The sequence below is a fragment of the Mytilus californianus genome, unplaced genomic scaffold, assembly GCF_021869535.1.
Source record: "Mytilus californianus isolate M0D057914Y unplaced genomic scaffold, xbMytCali1.0.p SCAF_1, whole genome shotgun sequence".
Classification (NCBI taxonomy): domain Eukaryota; kingdom Metazoa; phylum Mollusca; class Bivalvia; order Mytilida; family Mytilidae; genus Mytilus; species Mytilus californianus.
In genome coordinates this window covers 118,301,702-118,328,466 of record NW_026262581.1, presented here as the reverse complement: position 1 = coordinate 118,328,466, position 26,765 = coordinate 118,301,702, and the positions used below count along the sequence as shown (strand labels likewise).

The following is a 26,765-nucleotide window of genomic DNA, read 5'->3' as shown; positions in this document are numbered from 1 at the left end:
CATCGAAGTGGAATCTAACTTCACTTTCTGCTTTCGAAGGTTTTCGCACATGCATAACTTGATTCTTATCCGTATTGACTTTTAGGTTCCATGTTCTACTCCATTCACTTGTTATATAATGATAGCCAATCAGACACCTATCCACATGATTCCAAATGACGTGGATGTGAGCAACTATAAATTATCGTATTGTCTTCAACAATAAACTAAATATAGTTAGCGATACAAGGCCTCGACATGACAACAAAAAGAAGGAACATTTAAAACGAGAAAAACCAACAACCTGATTTATGTACATGTAAAACACAACTAACGAGAAAAAGATTTGACAAGCAGCAACATTTGTATTATAGAGAAGTTTTCATTAAATATTCTTCAAAGTTTGAAATATAATGTATACATAGTTTAGTTGCACTTGTCCATAGATAAATGTCCATGTATAAAGTTTTATAGACTATGTACAAATTTAGCCAGTGGGGTTTATGATGTAAGTAAACACTCGATTCAGATTACTAAATGACCATGTTACGTAAACCCCATTACACATGTTACTTTTAAGTGTATTGGGAAGGTTAAGAGTTTAAATAAGGGTAATTCAACGGTCACTTCAAAGATGCAAAATTTTAGTACCGACGTTTATTACTTTATTTGATTAATGGGATAATTTCTCCGGGTACTATATAAACAAGTTTGTTCAGTTGGTGTACTATCTGTGTATTCCAACTGAACAGAACTTTGTGTTTTTATTTTAAAGGTAACCGGACAATTTCAGAAACCCTAGTGGTATGATAAAGTCCTAAAAAACACGAACAGCATACAAATTACTTGTCAGCCACATACACATACGAGTTTCATCCGACCTCCCTCTACACCAAGTCGAGTATAGTCTCACCCCAACTGACACCAAAACCAAGTATAAAAAGTGGTGGAGGAAAAGAAAACGATTTCCAGTGGATGAAGCTTAGAAGTGGTAGAAAAACCAGGACAACCAAACCAAGCATGAACAACCTTAAAGGATTTCACCCGTTGTCACCGGCACCGGGATCCAAAGTTGGAGAAGGAGCACTAGTGAAGGACCTGAAACAAATATCAGAAGAAGAAGCAATCGAGGAAACACACCCAGATACCAGTGACAACCTGGAACAACCAGAAAACCAGGGAGCTGCGGCGTCAGTGCCAAAGGAAAAGGAAACAACAGAAAAAGGAGCTGCAGGAGTGGACTTTGGTAGTAAGACTCAAAGTAATTATAAATTTAACTTTGTACCTAATGTTTCCAATGTACCACCAAAATTAAATTATAAGTTTCCAACTGTTACAAGTCAGCCAACAACGTCAAATGCTAATTCTTCAAATTTTCCACCATTGTTAAATTCAAATCCAATTGTTAATCATCAACCATGGTACAGGCTGCGAGAATGCCTAATGTAATTTCTTTAACTAAATTTACGGAAAAACAATCAGCCAAGCAATGGTGGACATTGTTTATGCAATGGGTTTTGTATCATTCAATGACGGAAGCAGCGACTCTCGCAGCATTTCCATTTCAGTTGGGAGAAAATGTTTTGCAATGGTATTTAAATTCAGACGACAGTGTTCGTACATCATTTAATAATTTGAAGCAAGCTTTCTTAAAAAGATTTTCTCCTGACAAAACATTGTTTGATACAAATGTTTTATGTATTAAGCAAATACCGGGTGAAAATGTGGATGACTATGTTGCAAGAGTAATCAAACAAACTGCTGAATGTGACATACCGGTAAAAATGATTGTTGGTATTGCTATTCAGGGTTTACGAGGACCTCTTGCAAAAATAGTAATGCCACAAAAACCCAAATCGATGGAAGAGTTGCGAGAAATGACTTTGTTGGCTGAAAAAAACTATTAAATGTACTGAATCACCAGATGAATCACTTACGGCAACTATTGTAGGGATGCAAGCTGAAATCGCAAATTTATCTGAAAAATTAAATGTGGCATCTTTGGCAGCCATTTCAACAATTAATAGAGGAGATTCTGGCACATTGCAAAGACAAAATAATTTTCAAAGTCAGCCAAGAAATGCCAATCCAAATTTTGTATGCTTTAGATGTAACAGACGAAATTGCGATCTCAGCAGGTGTCCGGCTAAAAATAAAATTTGTTACAATTGTAATAAGATAGGCCATTTTGATTCTGCATGTAGATTAGGGCAACGATCAAATAGAGGTCAACAAAATATGAACTCAAGAAATCAAAATAATGCATATCGAAGAAATCAGAATCATTATTCACAAGAACACCAAGCTTATCCTATTCAACAGCAATCTTACCCAGCTATTTCTTATGATCCTAATTATCAAAATCCGCATAATTCACGCTAGGGGTGCGCGCCTATCCTAGATAATAATTTTCGGGGTAGGCACAAAGGCAGAGTAGCGGATGTAAATCTAACATCATCAATTGAGGCAAAGAATAAAATTAACATTAAAATAGGCAATTCAAAAACCTCCGCTTTGATGGACACTGGGTCAGAATTAACATTAGCACATTCCGGTTTCTTTTATAAAACATTTTTTTCAGAATACAAGTTAGAAAAACCAGATTTTAATTTTATTAGAGGAGTAGGAGGTCGTCAATTAGTTTTATTGGGAAAAATAGTTCTACCAATTGCTATTGCTGATAAAAAGTTTACATTCCAGTTCACATTGTACAAGGATTGAACCATTCATTCATAATTGGAATTGATTTTATGGAAAAATATGATGTTTCATTAAATTTTTCAAAAAGAAGTTTGTATATTGCGGAAACATCTACAGTATGTACCATAAATGAAAACAAAGGTTTTGCAAGATCACAAAAGAACCTTAAGTTAAAGCCTCTATATCAAATTGATGTTCCAGTAAAAATTCCAAAAAGTGTTGAAGATCAAGTTATATTATTAGAACCAGTAAAACAATTAGAAAATGCTAATTTAATGGCTGCCAAATGTTTAGTAAAAGTTAAACAAGGAAGAGCTATGTTCAAACTTTGCAATCCTACTGAGAGTGAAATTTTTATCAAATATAATACTATTTTAGCCACCATTTCCGATATAGATATATCGTGCATAATACCATTAAGACAAAATGAAACTTCAGTAAATAATGTAAAGACAGGTCATGAAAAGGTAAACTTTGAAAAGTCTCCAATTGACTTTAACTTATCAAATTCAGAATTGAATTCAGAACAAAAGAGGCAATTACAAGAATTTCTAAAAACGCAAAGGGATGTTTTTGCTACAAATCTTAAGGAATTGGGGAAATCAGACAGATATGCTCATAAAATTGAAACTTTTGAATCTACTCCAATTAAAATGCCTTTTTATAGACAAAATCCAGTAATGCAAAAGGAAATTGACAGACAAGTTAATGAATTAATAGAAGCAGGAATAGTAGTTGAGTCTAACAGTGAATATCATTCGCCTGTAGTTTTAGTAAAAAAAAGCAGACGGAACGTTTCGTTTTTGTTGTGATTATAGAAAAATTAATCTTCAGACACGCCCTCTTTTTCATCCTTTACCACGGCTAGAATCGGTATTTGACTGTCTAGCAGAATCAGAAGCTCACATATTCAGTTCATTTGATTTACATTCTGGATATTTTCAAATTCAAATTGACCCAGAAACAAGACACAAAACAGCTTTCATTACTAGAAATAGAATCTATGAATGGACGCGAATGCCAATGGGTCTGAAAAACAGTTGTGTGTCTTTTCAAATGATAATGACTCAAATCTTAAGGGGGTTAAATTGGAAAAAATGTACTAGTATACGTAGATGACATTCTTGTGTTCAGCAAAAATTTTGATGAACATCTACAACATCTTCGTCTTTTGTTTGATAGGTTAAGGGACGCAAACTTAACACTAAAGCCTTCAAAATGTAGCTTTGCCGTTAAACAAGTTAAATTCTTAGGACATATAGTTTCGAAAGAAGGTATTCAAGTCAATCCAGCAAAAACTAAAGCTATAAGTACATATCCGGTACCTTAAACGCAAACTCAACTACGATCTTTTCTTGGGGCAGCAAATTATTATCGCAGATTTATAAACAAATTTTCTTCAATTACAAATCCACTCAATCAATTGTTAAGAAAGAATATCCCATTTGAATGGACTTCAGAAACACAGATAGCATTTGAAAAATTGAAACAAGCATTAGTAACAGCACCAATATTAGTTCATGCAAAAAAATGAACAAGCCTTTTCATGTGACTGCTGATGCATCAAAAAGTGCAATAGGGTATTATTTGTCACGGTTAGCGAGATGGGCTTTAGAACTCCAAGAGTTAAATTTTAAAATTGTGCACAAACCGGGTAGGCAAAATGTAGTAGCAGATGCTCTAAGCCGTAGGAACTATGACAATGCAGAAGTAAATGCATGTGTAATAGAAAATGAACGTGTAGAAGTGCAGTTCATTTATGATAACACTCCAGTCATTTCCTTCATCGAAACAAATCAGGTAGATGAAACTTTAAACGATTTGCCAGCCATCGGTAAATTACAAAAAGAATGCCCAGATATAAGAGATATATATTTATATAAAGAACAAAATCAGTTACCCGAAGATGACAAAAGAAAAAGAAAAGTAATAGGTACATCTGAATATTAAGATTTATGTAATGGGGTATTGTACCATTGGTTTCAGAAAAGATTAAGAAAACTAACAAAAGAAGAACGCTTGATACGACAAATCGTGTTGCCTAAAGTTCTTTGAAAAGATGCATTAAGAGCATTTCATGATAATGAGGTAGGGGGTGCCCATTTAGGTATTGAATAAGGAATGGCGGCAATGAAAGAACGATATCATTGGGAACATATGCCCCAGGATGTATATGATTTTATACATTCTTGTGACAGATGTCAAAGAATAAAGAAAGATCAGCACATTCGACCACCTCCTTTAACATCAATGCCAATCGATGGTCCTTTTGAAAGATGGCATATAGATTTTCTTAAACTTTCAAAAACCAAACAAGGTTATCAGTACGTTTTATTAGTGGTAGATTCTTTTACAAGGTGGATAGAGGGGTTCCCAATGAAAAATCAAGAAGCAACAGAAGTTGCTAAGGTATTATTTGCACAAATATTTTCAAGATTTGGAGCACCATCTAAAATTGTAAGTGATTTAGGTAAACAATTCACATCAAATCTTATTCATGCTCTTTCTGAAAATTTTGATATCAAACAACATTTCACATCAGCTTATCATCCACAAACTAATAGTTTTTGCGAAAGAAACAATCGAACGTTAATTCAATCTTTAAGGGCATATTGTGATAAAGATCAAGAAAACTGGCCTGCAAAATTGCCAGGTATTTTAATGGCATTTAGGAATTCACCATGTACTCAGTCAACTGAACATTCACCTTATTTTTTGGTTTTTGGAAAAGAAATGCGATTACCGTTTGATGTCGCAATAGAACCTAAAAATAATTTGCAAAAGAATGCTCAAGAATACATAAATGAAGTAATTGAGAATTTAAGAATTACAAGAGAAATTGCAAAAGAAAATGTAAAACTAAGACAAGAGAAAAGTAAAGAATACTATGATAGAAAAACGGCAGAACCTGAATTTAGGCTTCATGATAAAGTGTTGTTGCGTCTGCATCGAACTCCAGTTGGGAAATCTCCAAAATTAATAGACAAATATGAAGGCCCATTCTATATTACAAAGATTGGACCAAAATATACATTTAGATTACGTAAATGTAGTGATCATAAAGAATTAAAGTCCGTAGTAAATGCAAGCAGACTTAAACATTATTCAAATCCGAGAAATCATAGAGCAGAAAGACCTGGTGAAGGTTTAGAAAAATTAAATGCTTCTGATAGAAAAACAGAAAATAATGCAAAAAGTAATGATTCTCATACTGCTGAAGAGCAGGATTTACCTTCAAAGGAGGTTCACCAGGTAAACGATACACAAAATAAAAATCGAGACCAAAATATAAAGGATAGTGGAAATGACGAATTAATAGATACTATAGACGAAAATGAAATATATTTTCCAGTAGATAAATTACTAAAGATAAATAAACATAATGGTATACGTCATTTCTATGTTAAATGGTTGGATGGTTCCAAAACTTGGGAACCAGAACAGAATTTACCTGAAACAGTAATTGAAGATTATTTTGTAACGCATACTCAGCAAGGAAAAGTAAGAAAACGTAAAAAGCCATCATTTATCAGAAAAGTTGAAAATAAACCTGAACATCAATAGTTACATAATAAGAGCATTTTCAAAATTGTAATTCTACTAGTGTACAGTATGCTGTCCAACTTCATAGCTATATTTGGTTTTTTTTTGGTTTTTTTTTTCCTAGTCGAAACCTGCACAAAATTTCGTGGATTGGTCTACTTTCTTTAACAGATTAGTCTGTTGTTTGATTGTGCTAGAGTTTTGTGCCTGATCAACACATTACTCAAAAATGACTAAATCCACCCATTTTTTTTCATTTTAGGACAACCATGGACAGCTACACTATACTGGTTGTTGATTTTGATAATGTCTCTTTTAACAATGTGTTCATCAATTAACACAGATTCGGGTTCAACTTTGAAAGTGGATGGTACGTTGCAGCGTATTAATTATGGCACGGTTTTTAAAGATAATGGACATATTATTATAAGTAATGAATATTGGCGACATACTTTTGAAGTTCCACTACCAACATTGCATTCTATACAACCTTTTATAAATTTTTGTGGAAAAATTCCTGGAAATGCATGTAATAGTGTTAAAAGCATCATAACTAACATTAATATTATTCAACAAGAAACGAGGGCTAAAATTGCCCATCTTTTTGCTTTCATACAATTGCATATTCCAATTATTAATATTAAAAAGAAATCAAAACGCGCATTGCTACCCTTCATTGGTAGTCTTTCAAAGTCATTCTTTGGGACAGCTACAATGGATGATGTAAATTTACTAGCATCACATTTAAATGCATTGCAAAAACAAAGTATAAAAATGGCAAATGCGTTAAGTCAACATGGATCTCATCTTTCATCTTACATGACAACATCAAACAGACGCATGGACAATATTCAATTCGAAGTAATGAAAAATTATTATGCAATTGGTAATATTACTAAACATTTTCAGTCTACTATTACAAATATTGAAACTCATATTTTAGATTTGACAAATTTACTAAATATGCAAAGTTATAAAGCTTCTTCCATATCAAGTGAAGTAAATACAGTTATATCATCTTTGCAGAGTTTGATTGAAGGAAAATTAACACCTGTTTTAATCCCCATGTATTCTTTGCACAAAGCTATACAGGACATCGACAATATATTATCAACAAATTACTCAAGATTTGCTTTAGTAAATAAAGAACCTCAATGGTACTATCAGCATGCCACATTTCATTTTGGAACAAATATCGATAGAAATAGTGTTTATATAACAATTAAATTTCCAATTTCCCCTGAAAAGGAACCTCTCAAGCTGTATGAAATAATTTCTTTGCCAGTTCCAATAAATGCTACTTCATCTCATGCAACAATGTTGTTAAATTTACCACAATATTTAGCTATTACTTCACACCAACAATACTATGTCACAATGGAAAAGGCAAATTTGGCAACTTGTAAAAAACATGGCACTTATTTATGCAGTTTCAACAAATCTCTTACGCCAGTAACACAAATGTCTTGTGTCATGGGCTTATTTGCGAATGATAAGTCAGTAGTAAACAAATTTTGTGATTTTCGTTTCTTGGAAAATCACTTGTCACCCACTGCTATTGAATTATCAGCAACATCTGTTTTAATTTATAACAGTTTTAATCTAGTAATTGATTGTCCAAGATATCAGGATATTAAACATGGATGTTCCATGTGTGTCATAACTTTATCTTGTCAATGTTCAATAACAACTAAACACTGGTATTTTCCTCCAAGATTTGTTAAATGTCATAAACAATTAAATAAAACTGAAGTTTTTCATCCAATTAATTTAGCTTTACTACAACAATTTTTTAATGAGTCTAAATTAATTTCTCTGGCAGCAGATTCTGTGTTTTCTAAACAAGTAAATGTTTTATTACCAATGTTTAATATGTATAATCATTCTTTTCAAGAAAGAGTTGTAGCTGACCAAAAATTACATTTAAACATGAAAAAAATGGTTCAAGCTGCTAAAAATGATGAACAAATCTTCCAATCTTTAACTGAACCTTTATTAGAAGGAGAAATAAATGTCAAATCTGTTTGGCCCGATACAAATGGAATTTTAATATTATGTACATTGGGTCTTACAATTTTAACCACAATAGCATGTATTTTTTCTATGATGAAGATACGGAAATTATCTACAACTTTATTAATTTTACAGCAAACATCACATGTTCGTTCGGAAGAATTACCTTCATTTGTATTTTCAAAACCATCAAATAAAATTCAAAAATCAACAATTCCATCTATTAGTTCAATTTTAGAATGGGATCATTTAATTCTTGCGTTGCTTATATGTACAATTATAATACTTATCTTTATTCTGTTCATCATAGTAAGACGACGAAATAAAGGAACTACAGTTTTATTAGAATTAACGTCGGGTAAACATTGTGTTATTATTCCACTAATTTACCTGCCTTTGTGCCCATCATTCTTAAAAATTGAACCCCCTTTTCATATTTCTAATATTTCATTATCAAATTTTTCATCTTGTAATTTAAAGACAGACTGGACGGGATTTAAAATTAAAAATGTTCTAAACGAGCAATCCTTGGAAATACAAAATGTTGTTAATCTATCATGGATTAACTGGTATATAACATCAAAGGTACTAAAGCATCCTTATATGGCATACATTTTATTGCAACATGATGGGTTGCTGACACCATTACCAGATATTAAGGTTCAGGACAACATACGGTATTTTAAAAATGATAACTGATTATATTAAATTTCTTTTTGACTTATTTCATATCTATTTTTAATATTTTCAGGATTATTTAAGTTGAAGATGGGCACCATTATTTGTTCATCAATCCCAAAATATGTTAAAGATATTAATGGGTGCACAACACAGGCATTTCCTGGTGCCACAATTGCAAGGTTGAGTGATTATGTATCGTCCAATAGAATAAATCTCAAAAATAAAGATTTTGTCATTGTTCATGTAGGGTCTAATAATATTGCACAAAACCATTCAGTTGACATGATAATTTCCTATTATAGTGATTTGATACATAATATTCAAATTAAAAGCAAAGCGAAAATTATAATTACTTCCATCTTACCACGGTTAATAGATCACAATAGTACGACAGAAAATGTAAGAATAGTAAATTCACAGTTAAAAAAGTTATGTGTCAAACGAAATATTCAATTTTCAAATATTTATAGATCCTTTTTATGTAACAATTTACCAGATGCTTCTTTGTATGCCCCAAGAGATGGATTACATTTGAATTTAACTTGAACTTCACTTTTACGCAAGAAGTTCATTAATATAATTCGCCATTTGAGTTTAGAATGTTAATATTCATATGCATATATATATATATATATATATATATATCTATACAAATTTTTAGTGTGTTGAAATATTTGTAGTTGCCCTAATTGTCTGTTTTTCTTCTTTAGGGAAATCTCATCCAGAACACGATGTTATTTTCCAATGTTACTGTTCCAGATCTGCATACATTTGGAACGGATATCAGCCCTATTCCTAACAACCCACATATGTTGTTTGGAAACGCAATTTTTTTTTTTTTTTAAGAATAAAAACAGATATTTTTTTTTTTATATGCTTCAATTTGTTTGTACATATTCATTTCAATTATTTGTGTTGTTGATTTGTCTTTTTCCCCAAAATTTTGGAGCTCCAACATTAAATGGAGTGGGGGAGTATTATTATAGAGAAGTTTTCATTAAATATTCTTCAAAGTTTGAAATATAATGTATACATAGTTTAGTTGCACTTGTCCATAGATAAATGTCCATGTATAAAGTTTTATAGACCATGTACAAATTTAGCCAGTGGGGTTTATGATGTAAGTAAACACTCGATTCAGATTACTAAATGACCATGTTACGTAAACCCCATTACACATGTTACTTTTAAGTGTATTGGGAAGGTTAAGAGTTTAAATAAGGGTAATTCAACGGTCACTTCAAAGATGCAAAATTTTAGTACCGACGTTTATTACTTTATTTGATTAATGGGATAATTTCTCCGGGTACTATATAAACAAGTTTGTTCAGTTGGTGTACTATCTGTGTATTCCAACTGAACAGAACTTTGTGTTTTTATTTTAAAGGTAACCGGACAATTTCAGAAACCCTAGTGGTATGATAAAGTCCTAAAAAACACGAACAGCATACAAATTACTTGTCAGCCACATACACATACGAGTTTCATCCGACCTCCCTCTACACCAAGTCGAGTATAGTCTCACCCCAACTGACACCAAAACCAAGTATAAAATTTGTAATAATTTCCCTGACACTTAGGAATTTTTATCTAAAAACTGATCGGGCAATTCTGTTCTCTTGTGCATAACATGATTGGGCAATGTTTCTATAATTTTGATATTTCTTGGATGTCCAGACAATGTAAACCGTAGAAACCGTTCTTTTTTCACTATAAACAGTAAATATGAAAGTTGATTTGCTGTGGACAACACCTAGAAACTAAATTAGTCATGTTTGCTGACCACAAAATACTCCTTATTTGAGAAGTTGGTATAAATTACAGAGCAGAGACTGTATTTTGAGATTACTATTGATAGAACAAAGCTTTTTATCATGTATATGTACCATAAAAAATGGCGAATAATATATTTATGACCCGATAAAGACCTTTTTACATAAAGATTTGAATTTAAAGGAAAATAAATATGGTTAACTTTTTTTTGGTCTTTACTGTAGTGATATGATTTAAAACAAATCACAAATATTGTGGGATAAAAGGGATATTTGTTATCTGTCTTAAATGGAAGAAAAAACCTTCATGTTATATAATAAAGGGTATGAACCGTCACTTGTAGGGGTTATTCTGACAAATAGAACAATACTTCGGTTCAAAACTCTGTTGTATAACTTTTAGGTGCTGATATCGATAATCAAATTTGGAGTTTGGTATTTTGTTTATACCTTTTTATCAACTTGATTTAAATCACCACATTAAAAATTTATTTTTTTATTGTAAAGCCTAACAACAACTGAACGTTGTAAAGCGTATTGGTTGCCATCTTACAATATTAAAAAAAAAATGACTATTTTTCATACATTTATTTTATCTAGTTTTTTTAATTTTTTTTTTTTTTCGTTTGGCATGGGATTTTTGCAACAAAAATAAATATATACGAAGACTATGTTCATACGTATGATGAACTTTTTGCACGAAGGTAGGTTCATTCCCAGATGATTTATATTTTAGTTTTTCATATCTTGGTGAAACAATAGTCTTTTGTTGTTATATTCTTAAAACCCTGAAACACCTTAGTCAGGTGGTGCTGAAAGGGTGATGTAAAATCCTGACTATTGAAAAAAGGAATAAAAAATAAAAAAAGGATTATTCCCTGATAAGAGGTTTCCTACGGAAGCCGGTTAGTGTCAGGGTGGTGTTTTATTTTTAAGTCGTTATAACGACTTAGCTAACTGGTTAAAACGACTTACCTTATCTAATTCGTTATAAAAACTTAGCTAACTTGTATAAACAACTTAGCTAACTCGTTTAAGCAACTAAGCTAACTCGTTTAAACGAATTAGCTAATAAACAGCTTCCATTTGCATTTGATTATTTCCAAATGATCAAATTCTGGATCTGGCAAGTTAAGAGAGAGACAATTTCTAACTATCAACTAAAAGAACGTTGATTTTCTGCCACATGATAGTTATCATTCTGTGTACTATACTCCTTAGATCTATTTCACTACTAGCATATCTGTTTTACATATTTTAACACTTCTTATAAGCTGTAAACTGTGTCCAAATTTTGCTAAGATCCATTCATTTCTTACCCAAATTAAACTATAGACACTTTAACAGAATTCTGATAAAGTCAAACTATGTATTTAAGAAACAATCATCTTATCAGAATTATGTTTAGAACAATATCCCCACAGAGACCAGCTTAGATGCTACAGACATTAGTATTAGATGCTGCTAACTTATCAGAATTCTGATAAGAAGGCCATTGATACTAGGTGCTACTAGCTTTTCAGAATTTTGTTAAGAAGGTCATTGGTATTAGACGCTAAAGACTTATCAGAATTCTGTTAAGAAGGCCATTGGTTTTTGATGATACTAACTTATCAGAATTCTGTTAAGAAGGCCATAGGTATTAGACGCTAAAGACTTATCAGAATTCTGTTAAGAAGGCCATTGATACTAGGTGCTACTAGGTGCTACTAGGTGCTACTAACTTATCAGAATTCTGTTAAGAAGGCCATTGGTATTAGACGCTAAAGACTTATCAGAATTCTGTTAAGAAGCTCATTGGTATTAGATGCTACTAACTTATCAGAATTCTGTAAAGAAGGCCATTGGTTTTTGATGATACTAACTTATCAGAATTCTGTTAAGAAGGCCATTGATACTAGATGCTGCACAACTGTTACAGTCTTATTCGAATTCTATTAAGAGCTACATTGGTATAAGATGAAAAAGACTTATCAGAATTCTGTTAAGAAGCCAATTGGTATAAGTTGTGACAATCTCATTAGAATTCTATTAAGAATACCGTTTTTATAAGATGCGACAGTCTTATCAGAATTCTGTTAAGAAGGCTGTTGTTATTAGATGCGACAGTCTTATCAGAATTCTGTTAAGAAGACTATTGTTATGAGATGCGAGTCTTATCAGAATTCCGTTAAGGGTTTCATTGGTACTAGATTCGAGTCTTATCAGAATTCTGTTAAGAATTATATTGGTATCAGATGCGACAGTCTTATCAGAATTCTGTTAAGGACAAAATGCATATTGAAATGTTGGCATAATATTATTCTACAAAAACACAATGCAGTGTTTTAAGAATTATGTAAAGAACATGAAGAATATTGACATGTACGTCTATCAGAGTTCTGACCAAAAACACAATATAGTGTTAACAGAATTATGTTAAGGACATTATTGTTAATAAGGTAAACAAATCATAGACATATATATATCGTATGAAATGAATACCGCAATTAATTTTAAAGTAGTATTATAATAATAAATGAACTAAATTAATCGTACTTGGTGGCGTGAAGTGAGGTGAAAGTTGTTGCTTTATGATAAAGTCTTCGTAGAATAACAAATTGACAAATGATTGGTAAACATTTTCCTGTCCTTTTCATAACAATAACAACAAATTTTGATAAAATATTAATAAACTCTCTTAAGCACATCAAATAAATTTTAAATTGTAGCTACTGTCAGCTTAAAATACACACATACAACAGCAATACTTTTTTTCATATGTGTCCAATTAAAATTAGGAATGCTTACTGAAAGATGCAAACGTAATTGAATTTGACTTAATGCGTCTGGAAAAATCATCATAAGTGGAAATTTTGTTACGCTTCTTAAAATATTATAGTAATAAAGATATTCTGAATATTGTAATTGACAATTTTGTACAACATTTACACTTTTAGGATTTGTTAATATTATCCTCAAATATATATATATTGTTGATCATATCCTAATACATGTAATAGCTGATACTCATTGGAGTTATTTAGAGTCCCACACATACTTGTAGAAGCACTATAATACTAGTATATAACAGTTTTTTAAATGTTGAAGAGCATTTAGTTTCCTTTCCAACGTCAACTTTTATTTCTCCACCAACAGGAGAACAAATGAGTGGTGTTGTCATAATTGTATATCACAACATGTACAAACAATACTGGTGTTTAAGTTTTTCTCTGAACCAGGAAATGTTGCCTGAAAAAGAAAGAAAATGAAACTTCAAAACCCTGTTTTAGAGTTTCTTTGATACATTAAGTATGATTAAAAGGAGGAGTGAGGTACATGTAAATGAACCAGCAACCTAACCACATCTTAAATGTGAAAATACCTGTTCAACAAAAGAATGTATAGTTAATATCGTCCGAATTCTAAGCAAATGAGTATAAATTATGCAAACTTCCATACATTTGCGCTTAACACCAAAATTTCCAAACAATAAAAATCAATAAGAAATTACAAGACACAATGACGAGGTTACTGGTTTGAAGCTGGAATATAAACTTGGGTCGGTAATCAACAAAATTACACGTCACCAAGCTTTTATATCAAAATCAAAGACTCTTTAGTTCATAACAAGAAACACAAGCGATCTTAAAGTCAACCGTCTTGAGATTATGTAATGCATCACATACACCGATAATTTGACAGTCATTGGTTTGAAGATACATTAGTACACCATAAACACCGAAATTAAAGACTTGTCAGTCAATCATATTTAGATACATAAAGGCAACACAAGTATCGAGATCTTGACAGAAACTCATCTTGATGTATATTGATACACCACAAGCAACAAAATCCCGATAGACACTGATACAGAAATGCACCACAAGCACCGAGAGATCTTGACGACAGTCACTCGTCTTGTGATACAATAATGAATCACAAGCATCGAGATATTGACAGTCACTCATCTTGAGATACAATAATGCCCCACAAGCACCAAGATCTTGACAGTCACTCATCTTGAGATACAGTATAGCATCACAAGCCCCGAGATCTTGACAGTCACTCATCTTGAGAAACAATAAAGCATCACAAGCACCGAGATCATGACAGTCACTCATCTTCAGAAACAATAAAGCATCACAAGCACCGAGATCTTGACAGTCACTCATCTTGAGATACAGTATAGCAACACAAGCACCGAGATCTGGTTAGTCACTCATCTTGAGATAAAATTATGAATCACAAGCACCGAGATCTTACAGACAATCATCATGAAAACACTAAAGCAACACAAGCTCTGAGATCTTGACAGTCACTCATCATGAGATACAATAAAGCAACACAAGCATCGAGATCTCACAGTCACTCATCTTGAGATACAGTAATGCACCACAAGCAACGACAGATCTTGACAGTCACTTATCTTGAGATACAATAATGAATCACAAGCACCGAGATTTTAGTCAATGATCATGAAAAACAATAAAGCAACACAAGCACTGAGATCTTGACAGTCACTCATCTTAAGATACAATAATGAATCAAAAGCACCGAGATCTCAAAGTCACTCATCTTGAGATACAGTATATCATCACAAGCCCCAAGGTCCCGAGAGTCACTCATCTTGAGATACAGTAAATTAAAACAACACCCAGATCTTGACAGTCACTCATCTTCAGATACAGTAATGAATCACAAGCACCGAGATCTCACAGTCACTCATCTTGAGATACAGTAAATTAAAACAACACCGAGATCTTGACAGTCACTCATCTTCAGATACAGTAATGAATCACAAGCACCGAGATTTTAGTCAATGATCATGAAAAACAATAAAGCAACACAAGCACTGAGATCTTGACAGTCACTCATCTTAAGATACAATAATGAATCAAAAGCACCGAGATCTCAAAGTCACTCATCTTGAGATACAGTATATCATCACAAGCCCCAAGGTCCCGAGAGTCACTCATCTTGAGATACAGTAAATTAAAACAACACCCAGATCTTGACAGTCACTCATCTTCAGATACAGTAATGAATCACAAGCACCGAGATCTCACAGTCACTCATCTTGAGATACAGTAAATTAAAACAACACCCAGATCTTGACAGTCACTCATCTTCAGATACAGTAATGAATCACAAGCACCGAGATCTCACAGTCACTCATCTTGAGATACAGTAAATTAAAACAACACCCAGATCTTGACAGTCACTCATCTTGAGATACAGTAAATTAAAACAACACCCAGATCTTGACAGTCACTCATCTTCAGATACAGTAATGAATCACAAGCACCGAGATCTTGCAGTGACTGATCTTGAGAAACAGTAAAGCAACACAAGCACCGAGATCTTTTGATAGTCACTCATCTTGAGATGCAGTAAAGCAGCACAAACACTGCGATCTTTACAGCCACTCATCTTGAGAAACAGTAAAACAACACATGCACCAAGATCTTGACAGTCTCTCGTCTGGAGAAACAGTAAAACAACACAAGCACCGAGAACTTAACAGTCACTTATCTTGAGACGTGTTCGTACAAGCACCGATATCTTGACAGTCACTCAACATAAAGATGTTCATACACCACAAGCATCGGGAACTTGACAGTAACTCACTTGAGATATATTCATACACCACAAGCATCGCGATTTTGACAGACACACATCCTGAGATATTTGCATACATCCTCCACAAGCACCAATATCTTGACAGTCACATATCCTGAAATATTAGCATAAACCCTCTACAAGCAACGAGACCATGACGGTCACTCATTTTAAGATACAGTAATAAACCACAAGCACCTTTGCCTGTATGAAAATAGAACCTTTGATTAAAACACATTACTAGATACTAATCAAGTTATTTCAAAGTTAGTATTGATGGGTAAAGCAGAAGTTTGTGCGCACGCAACACTAGTTTACAAAATGTCCTGTCGGTATCAAATTCGTCTAACTAGATTGTTTTCTGCTGTTTGTCCATGTACATGTATTTTCTCGGCGGGATCGGGTCTTCGTTGTTGTGGTCTGATGTACGAAGGAAAGCGATATTCAGGTAGCACAATACGATTAATCAACATTTCTTTTCCAGTTGCTTTTGTTACCTAGTAATATTTTCAACCACAGACGACAAATATGCTTCCATAAATTGCCCTGTTAATGAATGTGATGATGATCAGTTTCGTAAACACATTTAGTATCTTACTGTTATTTTTTTTTTAGAAAACAGACAATAAGAATAAAAGAGTTACTATTTAAAGAAATTTATAGTTACCATGGTTAAAAGCTTCCAGGAAAAAAACAAACAAGAAATTTGGAGCTTTAAAGGAATCAAAATATAAATCTACAAATATTCAACAAATCTAGTTGTACAATTATAGTTACTCTTGTTATAATGTTTTCTGTTTGTTTTCCCTTTTGAAAGTAATTCAATAAGGATTACCTATCTTCTGAGTTCGTTTAGATTGTTCACCTGGTCAGTCTTCTCATCGAAATCATCTTGGTAACCTGAAATATTATATACAATAACGAAATTAATTTAAAACAAGAATGTGTCCAAAGTACACGGATGCCCCAATCGCACTATCATTTTCTATGTGCAGTGGACCTTGAAATTGGGGTCAAAACTCTAATTTGGCATTAAAATTAGAAAGATCATATCATCGGGAACATGTGCACTAAGTTTCAAGTTGATTGGACTTCAACTTCATCATAAACTACCTTGACCAAAAACTTAAACCTGAAGCGGGCCAAACGGACGAACGAACGAACGAACGGACGCACAAACCGAAAAACATAATGCCCATAAACGGGGCATAAAAAGTACATGTGATGTATGGAACATATACACATTTTTATACGAGTCACAAAGACAAATAACTAATATTGATTCAAACAGTTTACAATGCACATCTCCTTATTTTCATATTAATTCATGTTTCAGGATACATGAAGGACACATTTTGCGTAAAATACATAAAAATGCAAGAGCCATGTATTCTTTGTGCATTTTTATGAGCCATATAAAAAATGTAATTTTTCAACAAAAGCAAGCTCTAGTTGCTAATTTGACACCGTGAATCAATTTTTGGTAGCATACTTTACTGTCAAACCATAGACAGCATATAGAGCGGACACGATCTTTACCATAGGATATGGGGTTGTCATCTAAAACCAAAGTTTTTAACCTTGACCTTTGACCTAGGAAGTTGTACATACATTATGACACACCCTCTGGTGTTGGTTTATATACATGTCAAGTATAAACTTTGAAATCATAACGGTTCTCAAGATATAGAGCGGACACGATCTGTACCATAGGACATTGGTTTGTCAACTAAAACCAAAGTTTTTGACCTAGGAAGTTGTACATACATTATGACACACCCTCTGGTGTTGGTAAATATACATGTCAAGTATAAAATTTGAAATCATAACGGTTGTCAAGATAAAGAGCGGACACGATCTTTACCATAGGACATGGGGTTATCAACTAAAACCAAAGTTTTTGACCTTGACCTTTGACCTAGGAAGTTGTACATACATTATGACACACCCTCTGGTGTTGGTTTATATACATGTCAAGTATAAACTTTGAAACCATAACGGTTCTTAAGATATAGAGCGGACACGATCTTTACCATAGGACATGGGGTTGTCAACTAAAACCAAAGTTTTTGACCTTGACCTTTGACCTAGAAAGTTGTACATACATTATGACACACCCTCTGGTGTTGGTTAATATACATGCCAAGTATAAACTTTGAAATCCTAACTGTTCTGTAGATATAGAGCGGACACAATTTTTTAAGGACGGACGGACGGACGGACGAACAGACGGACAGACTGATCACTATAGGGCGTCCGCCATTCGGCGGGGCCCTAATAATAAATTATGTAAATAAAAACACATGGTAAATACTATATATATATATATATATATATATATATATATATACAAGCATATGGGAGAAGCTTATCCTTCAATCACCTGTTGATACCAATTGCCCAGCTGTTAATCTCTGACCACTTGGTCGTATCTTATTAAGTCGCAATCAAAATAAATTTATACAACTATGCAGGTAATGTGGATTTGGGGGGGGGGGGGGGGGGGGAGCGACCCTGCCCTCCCCCCCCCCCCCCTTTGTGGGAAAAATTTAGTTGATAAAGGGAATCACTAAGGCATGACTGGAGCGGTCCTCCTCTGTGGTAGTCAGTGCCCCACCTCCCCTCCCTTTATGAACATTTCTGGCGGATCCACTGCAGGTAATCAAAGAAAATATAAGAGAACAAAACTGTAGAGGAAAAAATCTAAAGTGAAGACATATATTTATAGATAAATATTAAGTGTAAGAATAGCTTTAAAAGTCTCTGACACATGTTCTTTCTAAGGCAAGAAGAATTTGCATCTGAATCTGACAGCGACATTCACAACACTAATTTTTCTAGAACAAATAACCTTGATTATAGTGATTTTTTTTTAACTTGTTCAATACGGAATTTCCGTTTTATTTTTGGAGAGGACAGTAGGTAGTATGAAAATATCTCTTTCCTTATACATGTACATTTTTCGAGACATTTTGAAGTTTCTGTGTTATTGTTTATTTCACAGTACCATTATGTTTCTTTTTAAATATGAATGATAATTATTATTTCATAGTGAGAATGATGTTAAATATTAATTACATGCAGCTGGTCACTTAAACTGGGCCCCTGTTGTGTTCACGTATTGTGTGGTTCTATTGATAAGATAAAGGTGTAATGTTCTCAGAGGAATGTTTATAAATAGATTTTGCATTTATATTCAGTTTTTCAGTGAGTTAACAATACAAACATGGGAATTGTGATAAAAAAAATGAAAATAAAAACTTTATGGGTACCCCCTATGGTTTGACTTTGATGTATGTTGTAAAAGTGAGTATTTTCTACAGTTTTTGGATAATGTGTTTATAAATGAATTTATTGGTCTCGAAAAAGATGAAAGGTGAACATTATGAGGTTTGGCACCCAGCAGTTAAATCAATATTTCAAAAATCTGAGACATGGTTTTATTGTTTTTTTGGTCACTATTAAAGAGATGAAAACAAATGTGTCTTTCCATTTGCCGCTTTTTTCATCCAAGTTTGGGAGCAAGTTTTTGGCAGATATATATAATGAGCTGTATATTTTTTAATTGATCATACCAAATAAATAGATTTTTTGTAGATTAAGAAAACGAGCAACATTTCAGCTTGTAAAAACAGTGAATAACAGGTAAATGAAAAACAAGATATTTTCAAATTTGCTTCAGATTTTGACTCTTGATTATACAACAGCTTCTGTCCAAGCTTTATAACATTCTAAGAAGGTTTGACAAAGTTATTGATGTGAAAAAATAAACTTAAACCAAAATGTTTATATAAATGTTAACTGCCAATTATTTAGTCCATTTATCATTCAAATAAAAGGGGAAAATGTCTCTAAATTTTGCTCTGGATACTGTCTTTTGAATATAAGCAAACTTCTGTCAAAGTTCTGTCATAAATTTTCATGAAAGTTTGACAAAGTTATATATGTGCAAAAACCTTTTAACCCTTAAATAGATCTTTTCAATTTAAAAAAAACTAAGAAACAAATAAAACCAAAATGAAGAATACAATTTTCTGACTGAAACCCTGTTGTGAATATCGAAGTCTTCCATCAAAAACTTGGTCAAAGAAAACCTTCGAAAAAGAAAACTTTGAACAAGAAAACTTGGTCAAAGTCATCTGTTGTCACTATCAAAGTTTTTCATAAAAAAAGATTTAAAAAGGCGGGATTTCGATGTTTACTTAAAGAAATATGGCTCTAATAAACTTTTCACTGTGTATTATCATTTTGAGAAGGTGAATTATTAATCGTAGAATAGTAACGAAAACGGGAAGAAGAAACTGGCTTCTAAGAAGAAGGCAGAGTAGTACCTAACAGTATCCTTCAAGAACTTCACAGTGAAGATATCCGAGGTCGAATTAAGGACCAATTTTGAAATTGACGAAGCGACATTCAATCTGCTTCTTGGAAAGAACACTATGAATGTATGATGAACTAATTCCCGTCAAAATACAACAAAGTTTCAAGAAAATTCGAATGAGATTCTATTCCATTGAAGTTCGTGAAAGTTTTTGTCCAAATAAAATTGAGAATGGAAATGGGGTATGTCAAAGAGACAACAACCCGACCAAAGAGCAGACAACAGCCGAAGGCCACCAATGGGTCTTCGTATTTTTTAAAGTTGTCACTAGAACAAATCTTTCAAAAACTTGGCCCAAGTATTCTTGGACAAAGAAAATTTTGATAATGACAACGGGTCTTTAGTAATGATTATTGGATGGATGTATTTAAACATATTTCGTTTCAACATCCACTAATCAAACTTTGAAAAATAACAATTCCAGTAAGTTAAAATAATACTTCCATGGTTACATACTCATCGTACCAAAAATATTTCAGTAAAATAGGTAAAAATGAAAACATGTCAAGGTAAAAATGTAAGAATTTGCTCTGTCTTTTTATCATTAACAAACATTAGTGCAATGTCGAAAAATTTCATGTCGGTTCGAAAAACGCCTTTTTTAAAACGATAGACTGAATCTATGTTTACGGCACCGAAGATATCGAGGACGAGAACGTCCCACAACTGATGGATCGTAGTGTCTCGCTTCTGCGACACTTGTTGCCGTCTCGACCGCAAATTCGTCATCGCGAAACAGTTTATACAAACGCTCTATAAAAACATTATATACAGTTTATGCAGTATGACCCAATTCTCGTACTGGACATGATGAAATATTTGTCACTAGACGTTGAGCAACCAACAATCAATAAATCACTAATGGTGAACTCATTCATAAAATATTTTGACATACATTTCCTGCACCAAATTAAACCTAACAGTATTTGAAACGATTAGAGATGCATAAAATAATAACGTTGAAAAAAGATGAAATTAATATGCCTATCTTCTAGTTCAATAATGATAATAATGTGCAATAAAACGTTCAAGTAACTAATCCGTAGAGAAATTGATTAAGACGTTTTAAGTCAGGAACCTGTTGTTAAGTGGTTGTCGTTTGTTGATAAGTGTTTCTTGTTTCTCGATTTTTATAAAGACAGGACCGTTAGTTTTCCTGTTTCATTTTTTTTTTTGGGGGGGGGGGGGGGGATGGGTCCTTTATAGCTTGCTGTTCGGTGTGAGCCAAGGCTCCGTGTTGAGGGCCGTACTTTGACCTCCAATTGTTTACTTTTTACAAATTGTGAGTTGGATGGAGAGCTGTCTCACTGGCACTCATACCTCATCTTCTTATATCTATATAAGTTCCTCACACATGGCTATGCCGGGTTTATGAATTTATTGAAATTGGTTATATGATTTGAATTTATATTCAATTGAAGATTTCTTGCTGTTGCGCAGACTATATACAAAGAATTAGCAAAATAAGTTGTGACTTGATAATTTCTTAAATCTTGAGGGAAAAAAATGCCCCCCCCCCCAAAAAAAAAAAAAAAATTGTTGTTACCCTCCCCCTCAAAAAAAATAATATTTGAAGAAATTTTCTTTTTGTAAAATGTGGTACAATTTAAGAGACATCCATACACTTAGACACAAATTATTGTTTGAAAACTAGAAAACTGGCCCCTAATCCCTGAATTGTTTGGGCAATTACCCCCAAATTGAATCCCAACTTTCTACTTGTGGTATTGAACCTTTTAGTACAATTTCAAAGCAATCAAAATACTTAAACACAAGTTATTGTCCCGAAACTAGAAAAAATGCTTGTTTTTTGCCCCTTTTTGTCCCCTTTTTCCTAAACAGATGTGACCATCAACCCCATAAACAATCCCAACCTTTCTTCTGTGGTATTGAACCATTTAGTAAAATTTCATAGAGATCCGTACACTTTTAAAGTTATTGTCCGGTTACCAAATGTCTTCGGACGACGTGATAGCGATATACGAACGCAATTTTTTTGCGGTTGTATAATAACGATAGAAATTGAGTGTAAAACAGCAATCCATTTTGAGACCTCAAGTTCATATCATTTTTTTCCAGTATGCCGGAGGATTTCTTGGCTAATTGTTATAATTTGAATGCAAACAAAATGATAAGGATTGGCAAATCAGACAAGTGAAAATTCTCAAGAGATTTTATTTTCCTTATCAATAATCAAATAGTGTATATGTCAAGTATTTGCTTTAATACTATAAAAAATTATTATAACAACTTAATGCTATCATATTTTATAATTAATTAATGTTATGTAATGTGATATACATATATTCAATACATAATTCTTGAGCCCTCATATTCTAGATAACATGTTAATACTAGTTTTTAGATTTCAAATTAATATAAAAATTGAGAAACCACAACCGGTGCGGTAAATACTGTCCATCGATCCATGGAAGTATTATATTGATACTTCCATGATCGATCTAAACAATGATAAACCATAATACTTTTATTTAACCAGTTGGCACTCATAAACCAAAGAATGACTATAATTAATTCATCCCTTGGTATCTCCAGCCTCCTTTTTATCAACACACTTATTCATTTTAGAAATGATATAATGTTTGAATCTTTTGTCAGATCAATATATAAATACGTTCTTGTTCTTTTTTTTTCTCACTTTTTTAAATCTAAATAAATCTAACATGGAAATAAAATAGAAAAATAAATATATTCAATGCGGTGACCCTGTATTTAGGTGGAAATCTCATAGAAGAGAACATTTGCTATTTCATGAAACAATAAGAAATTTCTAAACAACAGTTGTACTGTTCAATTTCCTCAAAATAATCTTTTGTTATACCAAGTTGATTTTTCATAATATATATAAGTTTTGACGCTAGTATTATGTAAATTATAAATACGACATTCATTTTATTTTCATAACGAAAAAAAAAGATGCATATTATAATTTTAAGAAAAATATTAAACTTGATATATTCACAAGTGCCTTAATTTGTCACACATAGTAATTTATTCAATATATTGCCATTCCATTTGCAGACACAATACGTTTTGGGGGTTGTCTTCTAGGCTTTGTTCGCTGTCTTTTTGTCATACACCAGACAAGTTTTGTATTTATGATTTCAAAAAAAGCTAGGGGCATATGAATTATGTAGAGATAAATGACACTTCTTATAAACAAAAACTTGTCGATAAAATTTCGGACTTGTACATGAATACATTGATCCCAGGTGAGAAGACCACATATGCGATGTTTTTCAGAAAATATAAAGGATGCACACGCATGATCACTAGTAGAAAAACAGAACTTTAAACTGAAACCATCTTTCGAAATGTGCCAGTGAAAGTTCCTTCCGCTACAACATGACACCATCTCTGGGAAGGCTGGAAACGACCACTCTCGATTAAACAACATAGATACGTGTAACAAAGTTACGTGTAACAAAGTTACATCTATATTAACCTTTTCTTACTTTACAAGTAAATATATGTATACAATATTTGTACTCACCTATATCGGATTTCTTTGAAACGTCCTCTTCGTAATATACATACTCAATATTGCCTTCCATGACCTGGAATCGAATTTGAATTTTGAACCAATGAAAAAATAGAGATGTAACGGCTCTTATTTTCAAAATTTTCAAACTATACTCTACTTCCGTTCCACTTTAAATGTTTGGATACGTATGGAAATAAAGTAACAGAATATAAAAAATGTTAGCATGCCATATAATCTTACAACATATATATACTTACTGAATATTTGTTTCGGATCAACAAATTACAAATTGAAAATTATTGAAACTTGTGAAATCGTGTAAGTTTCTGAGTCAGTCATACACAAATTTTTGGAATATACTGTGTTCTGGAATTTAAAAAAAAAAGCCAACAACAACGCAAATATCTATCAACCAGTGTTAATGTAGTGACATCTTTACAAGCAAGTCTTACATCTTTTTGTGATACATTGGGAAGACTTTACATAATGATGATAGAAGTTCAATTATGGAGACGGGACTAGTCAAAACGGTGAGTGTTTCTTTTATTTCTTTTATGTTTAATTCTCAAAATATCTAAACTTATACAATACTTAAACCTAGGGTTCTTGCAGTAAATCATCATTTCGCCCTTTCTAAAGTATGTGTACAGGGGTGGATTTTTAAAAGGGGGTTCCAACCAAGGAGAAAGGGGGAAGGGTTCCAAATAAATGTTCCCATTCAAATGCATTGATCGTCCAAAAACAGGGGCGTCCCTCCTCCCCCTGGATCCGCAAATGGTGTAACAAATCCAATATAAATCACACATCTTTTGACTGATAAATTTCGGTTCATATTTCATTTTGAATATCCTTAATTTTTTACTAATATCATAGTTTTCTTTGTCATAATACGAAATAGTTAATTATCTCATTTTTAGTCCAAAAAGACGTTTAAAGAGAGGCGAAAGATACCAAAGGGACATTCAAACTCGTAGGTCGAAAAATAAACTGACAACGACATGGCTATAAAGAAAAACCTACAAACAACAGAACACAACCCTGAAGACTGAGCAACACGAACCCCACTACGAGTTAGTTATCAGGATTATATAACTTATATATTTTAATATCCTTTATTTATATAAATGAAATTGTAGATCCAAAAATTATTTAATAATTTAAAAAAAAGGAAGACAATTAAAAAAACGTCTGCTCTAAGACAGAAACGGAAGAACCAAAATAATCAGTTGATATAAGTATGAAGTCCTGCACTACATGTATGCTATAAAACTAAAATACTTTCAGCATGTTTTTGTTTACACCATAATCATCATCGTCTATTTTTTGTTATTATCAGAAATAGTATTATTATTATACATTTATATTAGTATTGTTGTTGTTCTATACCAGACACACTGATGTAAATATATAATTATTTTTACTTATTCATTTATTCAATTAATACTTATTTAAACTTTAAAACATCTATGAAAATATTATATCCCTAATAGTTAATAAAAAACTATTAAAATACTATATTCATGAATTTGAATTTGAATGCTAAAAATAGTATATTTTTATGTACGTACCTCCATTAAGAATTCCAAGAGTATAATAGCTGTGTAAATGTTTCACAAACAAACCGTGTGCTGTATTTGGCGGGAGACACACACTATAAATTACAATCACCGTTTAGACAGCTCACTGGCTAGTAAAACCATATGGTTCATACACATGGATTAAGAGATATAATGTTCTACGAGATATGAGGCATCCAACTGTGAAGTGTTACAACGACATTTCCTATCGGATGAAATACTTGTCAAGAAAGATGTTATATTAACTGCAATTATGGATCTCAAAATTAGGGAAGTCGGGAAAAACTGTGTTTTACACCCCCCCCCCCCCCCCCCCCCCCCCCTCCCCCCCTTTTTTTGCCAAACATCTTTTTTTTTAGGGGAGGGGGGTTGGAAACAAATGAAAAATGACACTGACTTATTTAGAGTATAGAAACTGATTTTTTTTTCTTTTCGCTTGTCGCCTTCAGAAGTTTATTGGGTAATTACGTTCATACCGGTAGAGGACATTTTAGCGCTTTAACGAAACAAATCAATCATATGTTGAAAAACCTCGCCCGTAATTATAAATTATGTAATTCATTGACCGCTCCCGACATGTGTAACTTCAAGGCATATTTTAGTGGCGATCGATGTCTTTCAAAATGACTGCACTTTTCTTGTATCCCTGGTGCTTTCGACTGGACAACCGTCGTACACAAGCATCGCACAAGTTGGCACCCCGAGGCGGGTGGGGAGCAAGAAGGTGACCTGTGGTTTATTTTTATCAATAGTACCGCTTAAGTCGACGCTAGGGGCCGTCTTGACCTTGTTGTAGGGTATGAATGATTCGTTCTTTGTTGAAGACCCTACATCAACTGTCAAGATGAAGAACAGGAACAAAAGCACTTTTCATTGATAATTTTCTATGTTTTCTTTGTATTGTGTGCGATTTTGTCCCATGTACACTTACTCCATATCCTTTCATTTTCTATGGATGACGTTCAAGTGCCATTTAAAACAACCACAATGGCACAATACTTTAAACATTATTT

At 32.8% G+C, this 26,765-nt stretch overlaps 1 protein-coding gene and 1 long non-coding RNA gene across 6 annotated transcripts; one reads left to right on the top strand and one right to left on the bottom strand.

The window, feature by feature from the left end:
- The first annotated feature begins 450 nt into the window (after positions 1-450).
- Positions 451-9,995, top strand: LOC127732092 (uncharacterized). 5 transcript variants are annotated; one of them, XM_052241163.1, is made up of 3 exons: positions 451-1,240; positions 6,485-6,592; positions 8,987-9,995. In XM_052241163.1, exons 1-3 carry the CDS (start codon positions 955-957, stop codon positions 9,460-9,462), a joined length of 870 nt encoding a protein of 289 aa, XP_052097123.1. In that variant the 5' UTR covers positions 451-954; the 3' UTR covers positions 9,463-9,995. The 5 variants fall into 5 exon arrangements, 3 of the variants coding, with proteins under 3 accessions (XP_052097123.1, XP_052097118.1, XP_052097109.1); XR_007996067.1 differs by lacking the exon at positions 6,485-6,592; XM_052241158.1 differs by having other exon boundaries at positions 451-754; positions 6,485-9,995.
- A 3,378-nt stretch (positions 9,996-13,373) lies between these two features.
- On the bottom strand, positions 13,374-26,022 carry LOC127732155 (uncharacterized). Its single transcript, XR_007996089.1, has 4 exons — positions 25,744-26,022; positions 24,185-24,248; positions 17,125-17,189; positions 13,374-13,919 (listed from the first exon to the last, which is right to left on the bottom strand). It is a non-coding gene; the product is annotated as an uncharacterized LOC127732155 (long non-coding RNA).
- Positions 26,023-26,765: the final 743 nt, after the last annotated feature.